The sequence below is a fragment of the Acanthochromis polyacanthus genome, chromosome 24, assembly GCF_021347895.1.
Source record: "Acanthochromis polyacanthus isolate Apoly-LR-REF ecotype Palm Island chromosome 24, KAUST_Apoly_ChrSc, whole genome shotgun sequence".
Lineage (NCBI taxonomy): Eukaryota > Metazoa > Chordata > Actinopteri > Pomacentridae > Acanthochromis > Acanthochromis polyacanthus.
Window position 1 is genome coordinate 1368535 of NC_067136.1, and position 8689 is coordinate 1377223.

At 43.6% G+C, this 8689-nt stretch overlaps 2 protein-coding genes across 2 annotated transcripts in view; one reads left to right on the forward strand and one right to left on the reverse strand.

Annotated features, from left to right (window-relative positions):
• LOC127532621 (ICOS ligand-like) overlaps positions 1–8689 on the reverse strand; it is a 118231-nt gene that overhangs the window by 97867 nt on the left and 11675 nt on the right. The gene's annotated exons all lie outside the window — the stretch shown is intronic.
• LOC127532611 (Fc receptor-like B) overlaps positions 5512–8689 on the forward strand; it is a 70255-nt gene continuing 67077 nt past the window's right edge. The window contains exons 1-2 of the mRNA XM_051944581.1: positions 5512–5930; positions 6009–6251. Coding sequence (XP_051800541.1) covers positions 5840–5930; positions 6009–6251 — 334 coding nt within the window. The 5' untranslated portion in view covers positions 5512–5839. The remainder of the gene's footprint in view (positions 5931–6008; positions 6252–8689) is intronic.

Here is an 8689-nt window from a genome sequence, read left to right on the forward strand (position 1 = left end):
GTGAGTTGATATTCAATTCACTCTCCTCTGTTTTTAGTTCTTCAGGGATCATATTAGTCACATCCGGTTTTGGTGGCTCCCGTACACTTTGTCTATATTTAGAATAGTCATATATTTCTTCATCTGTCTGAGTGTCACATTCATTAGTTGTTCTTGTCACAAATTTTACCAGCCTATTTTTCATCACTTTACCAGTGCTTGGATAAAACACTAGAAATGCAGGACTGTTTTTGTCATAACCTACAAATATTCCTTTTTCACAGCGTGTGTCCAACTTTTTCTGATCATATTTGTAAGCAAAACACTCTGAACCAAACGCTCTCATTTTGGTCATATCAGGGATCTTCCCTGTTAACACAAAGTATGGGGTTTGTCCTAGTCGCCTGTTGAAACATCTATTTCTAATTATAGCAGCAGTTTGTACTGCATATGGCCACAACTGTTTTGGTAATTTACTTTCTATCAACATACAACGAGCCATTTCAAATAGAGTTCTCCAGGCCCTTTCTGCTGTCCCATTCTGATGGGGCGACCACGGGGCTGAGGTTTCATGTCTGATGGCATTTTGCCTTAGCAGTGACTGAAACACAGCTGAGGTATACTCAGTTCCATTGTCTGATCTTAAACATTTAATTTTTCCATATGGTGCAACATCAGCAATAAACCTCTCTGTAGCTTTGACAGTATCACTCTTAGATTTTAAAAAGTAAGTGAAAATGACTCCAGAATAATCATCTGTAAATGCAAGAGCAAATCTAAAGCCTTCTTTACTTGCTGGCTCTATTGGCCCAGCCAAATCAGTATGAACAAGCTCCAGTACATTTTTAGCTTTTTCATCTGGATCTGTATTTCTACTCTGAGCAAATTTACCTTTTATGCATACTTCACATTTCAGATTAGACCTCTCAGTTTTCCCTTTTATCTTCATACCGTTTGTTACACTTTCCAGCTTTAACACATCGTCATAATTACAATGTCCCAATATTTCATGCCATGTCTGAATGTCATAACACACACTACATTGATCAGTTTCATTTTCAAGAATATCTAAATAAAATAGTCTGTCATGTGTGTTAATATCAAAAATTGTACCGTTTTTGTGGATAAGACGATTCTGTCCCTCTTTGAAGATGACAGTTGCTCCTTGGGCCGTTGCTGCTTTAACCGAGAAGATGTCCTGAGAAAAGGATGGGACGTAGAGCGCCTCCTTCAACATCAGATCCACATCACGGCCTTTATTGTCTCTCATGCGCACTTTGGCAGTACCTTTCTTTAGCGCAATCCCGCTAGCGCGCTCTCCATCAGCCAACTCCAGAATGTGACTTTGCGCTTGGAAGTTTGGATCAAACTCCTCAAACTTCTCCATATCAGTGATGATATGCCTTGTCGCTCCCGAGTCGACCATGAGGCCCCTCATCCTCTCAGCGTTGACCGGGGCGGCGGCATCCAGCTGGACCTTAAAGGCGAACGTGTGGTCTTCTTCATCCACCGCTTGCTTCACCTTGTCCCGTTTCCTCCGCCGACAATTTGCGTCCTTGTGCGTGGCGCTTTTACAAAGGCTACACCACTGTCTCTGGTCTCTACGCTCTCCAATGGAAGTGCACTCCGCGGCTTTGTGGCCCTTCAGACCGCAGGTGAAACAGGTGAGTTTTGCACTCCAATTATCTCTCCTGTCTCTTCCTTTCACCTTCATCACACTGTCCTCTCCTGAGCCAGACGCACCACACTTCTCCGTGCTTTCATAGCTCCTCAGTTTAGTCTTAAAATCAGCAAATGACAACGTTGAATCACTCTGTGTAATGTGAACAGAGAATGGTTTGAACACATCAGGCAGACCTTTTAAAATCATCGCGGTCAGTAGACCGTCACTAAGTGTCTCTCCTGCATTACGCAGTGCTGTGATGGCAGTCTCCGCACGAATAATATAGTCTGTGACGCTCTCATCCATACCCTTTTGAAGAGATGTCAGCTCCGTGTATAGACTTATTACGCGCGGCTTTCCCTTCCCTGCGTAATGGTCGCGCAGGATCTGGAGCGCTTTTCTTCCGTCATCAGCAGCATCTCTCATTACAAGAGACAAACTTTTATCGTCCAACAACTGGATCAAGACTGCATATGCCTCCTCATTTTTATTTGCATCTGCTGCAACACCATCTGAGCCTGCAGCGGGGGCTCCACCCAGGATGGTAGTCTTCAGGTCCAGCAGACGCAAATGTGCCAGGAACTTCGTTTCCCAGAGCTCATAATTCTTTTCATCTCCGTCAAACAATAAACGATTCCATCGGCTTCCAAACTCTTTACTGGGCCCATAACCTGTTGGGACAGTCATTCTGCGTGTAAGAGTTGGAATAAACCGGCAAAACGGAGAAAAATGGAGACACAGTCGACAGACATATCTTTGACCTGCTTGTCACACTTTTGTGAATAGGCATAGGCCATTTATTGAATTGCGCACCGGTGTGTAGCCACATAGCCACGCCCACAATCCAAAACTGGGTCAATCGGGGACAAAGGACCAATCACACAACACAGATAATCTTCAGTAGTTATCGGGGCGTTCTGTTCTCTGAGTCTGTTAAAGGAAACCAGCAGCTCTGTGGTCGTCCAGTTTCCTGTTTCTGCTTCAGAGCTGCTCTTAGAAATGTGAACTTTCTGTATTTTTCACTGTTTCCTTCATCTTCAGCTCACAGAACATTTATAACTCTTTGAAGGTCCGTGAGCTGATTTTAATTCTGAGTTCACTTTGATAAAGTCGATAATTTTGCAGCTTCTGTTCATCCTGTGAAGGTTAGCAGCTCTAAGGTCAGTGTTTCCATCCTGCACTGCAGCAGAAGTGTTAAAAAAAAGTGTCTAAATGTGGCTGGTCCTTGTATCCGGATGTATCTGACTTTGTAGAGAGCTGCAGTCTGCTTGGCACTGAGAGGAAGAGAAGACAAAGAAATGGTGAGTCTGCTCTTGTTTTTGTCAGTTATGACCAGGAATCCTCTAAAACAGGGGTGTCCAAACTTTTTCCTGAGAGCCACAAACAGAAAAATATACAAAGAACTGGACCACTCATTAGAGGCTGAACATTGTTCAACATTGAAGTTGTATCTCAAAGATTCACAGCTTCACACAGAACACTTTCATGTTCACGTAAAGTTGTTGTACGAGTTGGTCTCTGCCTTGTAGGCTGTTGTTCAGTGTGTTGAGATGATCATGAAGATCTACTAAAGTCTGACAACCACAGAGGGTCACTCAGCTCATGAAGAGGTCAGTCCTTCTCTCTTAAAAACTGCTCGATTTCTGGTCTCAGGGAATAAAACCGCTGCAGCACAGAGCCAACCCAGATAGCAAACTATGGGTGAATCAATGTTGAATCTATGTTGAGACCTAACGTCGAAATTATACAGAAAGCGCAAGGTTGATAAAATGTTGAGTCAATGTTTGCTTACATAGATTACATGTTTGCAAACATAGATTCAACATTAATTAAACATTGACCTGTCAAACATGTTAATTAAACCAAAATACAACGTAGATTCAATGGCATCTTTTAAACACAAACTTCAATGTTGACAAAATGTTGTTGAATCAACGTTGATCCATCCATCAGTCTTCAACCGTAACCACAATTCAACCTTCTTAACCCTAATTCAACATTGATTTAACATCTTTTGCTATCTGGGTAAAGTGTGATTTATGGTTGAAAAGCAAACGTTGACTCAACATTTTATCAACCTTGCGCTTTCTGTATAATTTTGACGTTAGGTCTCAACATAGCTTCAACATTGATTCACCCATAGTTTGCTATCTGGGAAGACTTAGCCAACATTCATCAGAACGGTAGAGGAGGTCCTCATATTCAGCATCAATGTCAGAGAGGAATGTTTGAAGTTCTCTGTGGTAGAGCCCTCATGCTCCAGTTATGTTCATCACATGTCCAAGCTGGACTTCTTTGTGGATGATACAGAGCGTTACCTACTAGGGTTCATCGGTTTCTGAACCGTAGTTGGGCAGCCTCGGGTAGCGCTAGCTCACTTAGCTTAGCATGGTTCTCTGCTGGTAACAAGTTGTATTCAGAGTCTGGACCAACTCTGTGGTGGAGATGGTAGAACTTTATTGAACTCTGCAGCTCTCTGTTCACACATACAGCTTCTCCAGGATACACTGGCTTCTACTTCTGATCTCTATGACTGTCACTGCACCGTACATGTCACCCTGCTTCAGCTTCAACGTTCTTCTTCTGTCACACTACCGCTGTGAGCACTTCTTCTTACGCCTCACACATACAGACTACAGCCTACCAAAGGGACAGGTTTGGTCTGCAACAAGAGCATTTTAACAGCCTCACCTCCACTTTACCACAGAGATCCTTCCTTTGTGCTGCTCTGTCATAGCTGGAGCTCCATCTGTTGTCAATCAGTTCCTCTGTAATGTAAAAATTATCATCAACTCCCTACAAAAACCAGCAGCTGTGTGGAGTCCATGCTCTCATCACATGCAGTCCAGTAAAAATCTAAAGCACAAGCTTTATCTGACACTTGATGTTTAATGTTAGCTTCAGTTTGCAGAATGTTATTATTTCTGGACATGCTCACATTGTTGAATTCCTGCATTTTCTCCTGGTACATTATTCCCACAACTTTAGTGAGGCATTGTTTTATGAAGTCACCATCTGAGAAAGGTTTCCTGTGGAGGACGATGAGTTGAGCTACTTCAGAACTGGATGTTGAGGCATTTCCTTGTATTTTGTTAGCATGGAATAAATACTGTAGCTGGGTTAGCAGGCTAGCTGTCATTTGCTAAACTTTCTCTTCCTGCTCAGCACCAGTGTAGGAGTGAAGGACTGATGTTTGGTTTATAATGTCGTACATTTTACTCTTTCATCACTGAAACAGTTCCATTGCAGATCAAACAGACACACTCCTCCTTGGTTTCTATCAAGAAATATTCATTTTTCAAAAGTGTCTGAAATTTTCTCTTACTTGTGATCGTCCATCTCTGCCATTTTTAGTCTCTTAAAGCAAGTTTTGCCTTTGATAACTTCCTTTGTGGAAACGCTGCCTTGTTCAAGACAGTAGCTCCACCTAGTGTTAAAACTAAGAAGTACAATATAGTGAAACATATTTTGTGTGGGCCATCATACATTATATGTTTAGAATTTGATACGGGACAAAAAAATGGATGGCAGGCAGTTGGCCCGCTGGGCCACAGTTTGGACACCACTACTCTAAAATAATGAAAAGCTGTAAACGTTTTGTTCATGTTCATGAAACACAGAAGGAAGAATCAGGAAGAAGGTTTACTGATCAGAGAGAGGATCTAATATCAGCAGATCAGGATGGAGGGAACATCTCTGCTGTGGATCTGTAAGTTATCTCTGATTCTCTTTGGGGTTGTTTTTTTTAGCAGTTTTGTGTGATTTTAAAATTTGGCTCAACAATAAACAAACAATAATTGAGGTTGATGAGGATTCCTTGTAAAGGTCAGTGAGACTTCCAGTGTTGAACGTTCTGCTACAAAGATCAGAAGAAGCTTCTTTAAATGTTGGAAATAGAACCATGGAGGTTTGTTCTGTTGGCCTCAATGGAGGATTTATGTTGGAGATGAAATGTTGTCGTGTCTCAAACTAACCTTCATGTCTCTTTAGTTCTGCTCTCACTGATGAGCTGCAGAACAAACCAGGTGAAGCTGAACCTGAGTCCAAACAGATCTCAGTTTTTTAAGAGATTCTGTTTCTCTGAGCTGTGAGGATGAAGACAGATCTGCTGGATGGACTCTGAGGAGAAACACCACCAGAAGAACCAGAACTCAGTGTGGAGATGGATGGGGAAAAGGATCTGGTTCTAGCTGTACCATGACCTACATGGTTCCACAGGACAGTGGAGTTTACTGGTGTGAGTCCATGGAGGCAGCAGCCAGTCAGAGCATCAACCTCACTGTTTCTGGTAAGATGAGCTGTGCAGTCAGTGCTGATGAAGCTGTGTGTGAATGGATGAAATGCTGTAGTTTGTCTCTGTGTTGAGGTGGATCAGTGATCCTGCAGAGTCCTGTCCTCCCTGTGATGGAGGGAGATCCCCTCACTCTGAGCTGTCAATCAAAGCAGGACTCCCCCCTCCCAGCTGCTTTCTATAAAGATGGCTCCCTCATCAGGACTGAGCCCGGAGGTCACATGACCATCCTCCATGTTTCCAGGTCTGATGAAGGCCTCTACAGGTGTAACATCAGCAGTCATGGAGAGTCTCCATCCAGCTGGATCTCTGTCACAGGTGAGGATTCTTCTACTGAAAGAGACACACAACATGAGGAGAGACACACAACATGAGGAAAGACACACAACATGAGGAGAGACACACAACATGAGCAGAGACACGCAACATGAGGAGAGACACAACATGAGTAGAGACGCACAGCATGAGGAGAGACACACAACATGAGGAGAGACACACAACATGAGGAGAGACGCACAACATGAGGAGAGACACACAACGTGAGTAGAGACAAACAAAAGTGTTCAAGATGTAAAACAACTAAAAAGACACAGAATGACTGGAAATAAACATGAAATGAGCAGAAAGAGTCACATGACCAGATTCTCTTCTCTCTACAGGTAAACCTACAACCACAGCTCCGACCCCTTCTTCAGCTCCGCCCCCTGTCTCCTCCTCCCTCCATCTTGTCTTCAGGCTGCTCTGCCACCTGGTGGTGTTCTGTCCATACTTCATCTCTACTGGCCTCATGGTGTCTTTGTATCGACACAGAGTTACAGGTACTGATCAATCACTGACCTGTCAATCAATCAATCAATCAATCCTCTGATGATTGTCTGTAGCTGAACTCTTCATGTGTTGATAAATTATTTTATTTCTGATCTGCTCTGACTGCAGGAAATGATTTTCCCGTCTCCATGGTGATGGCCCCGCCCACACAGGCTGAGCAGGGATTGGACATTGACTATGATGACATCATCGCTGCGTGACCACGGAGCATCAGTTCTGAGCTGAACTCAGGATCCTCCAATCAGAGAGTGTTTTTATTTTTAACAAATCATGTAATTGTGTTGTTTCCTGTCTTGTGGTAATACTGTGTGATTGCTGGTGTTTTTAGTTCTTTTGTTTGTCTCTTTGTGTCAGTTTTGCATATTTTTGTTCTAATTTTGTAAAAGCAAAAACTGCAGAATAAACTAAAATGTGTGCCAAAGAACAAAAAATGTCCTAAAATAGCTCCACGTGTACCACAAATGAGTTAAATGTGTAAAAAGGTCTAAAGATTTGTCAAATTATTCCATTAAATGACTCAAGGAGGGGGCGCTCCTGAGTGCGTGACCCCGCAGTCTGTTGTTCGCAGCAAGTGTGCTTTTTTCACGTTTTTATGTCCGTTTTTTTAAGACCCATGGTGTGTACTTTCGTTAGTGAGTGGTGGAACTGTCAATGTTCAGGATGTGGGTAAAAAGACCCGGGATTACGCACTGTTAGGCGTAATTTTGCTCTTCTGTGACTGCTGTCATGCTGGGGAGCCTGAGGTCTGCTCTCGTGTCACTTACAGCCGTGAGTTTCTCCTATCTCTACGGACATCTACAACTGAAATCAGAGCACCAAGCATCCTTATGGAGCTCTGTAGACCAGAACAAAGGACTAAATGTCGAAAAAGAGGCAGAAGAGGCGGCTTTTCACCGAAGATTAAAAACTTTTCGGCTGGCCCATCGCTGTGAGCTTCCGCTCTCCCCTCTGTCCTGCTGTCAAACATCCAATCCATCAGGAATAAGATGCATGAGTTGGAGACTCATGCCATGTTCAGAAGGGAATTTATGGACACTTGTGTGCTTGCTTTCACTGAAACGTGGCTGTCGGAAGGGTATGAAGACTCGGACCTAAGTCCAACTGGATTTGGAAGCCCCATATGTCTGGACCGGGACCCAGAGGCAACTGGGAAGAGCCGAGGAGGAGTGTGCGCCTTTAACGTAAACCAGAAATACTGTAACACAGTGTGACAGTACGCACTGCTGACATCAAACTTTGGCAATTTCTCTTCGCCCTTTCTACCTTCCTTGAGAAATCCAGCAGCTTTTTTATATGGCTGTTGCTAGAGGTACGGACCCATACCCGTAGCCTGTGGACTACGGATACGGCACTTGCCATTTGCCAATCAGATACGCGAGATCTGGTCACGTGACTCCCGGTAGCTGCTAGCGGTACAGACCCGTAGCATCGGTACTACAGGTACGGACCCTAAACCTAACCCTAACACTAACCTTAACCTTTGCTTACCTTTCAACAGTTTGCAGTGGTTAGCAGCTTCTTGACTCGCAAGACTCGCGTACGGGTCCGTATCTGTCTGGCAAATGGAAAGTGGCCGTACCCGTAGCCCACAGGCTACGGATACGGGTCCGTATCTGTAGACACTACCTTTTTATATACTCATGCATATTCATCCACGTGCAAACGTGACAGTGGCTTCTCAGCGATCACTGACGTCATACACAAACTGGACACAGTTAGCCCAGAATTCGCCAAAATTCATATGGGTGATTTTAATCAGTGTACTCTGGCCAATTCAATTCAATTCAATTCAATTTTATTTATATAGCGTCAATTACAGTCAAATTGTCTCAAGACGCTTTACAGAACCCATATGCCTGACCTGGGCATATGGGTTCTGTTAACATACTGCTCAGGACCTATGAGCAGTATGCTCAGTGTCCAACCAC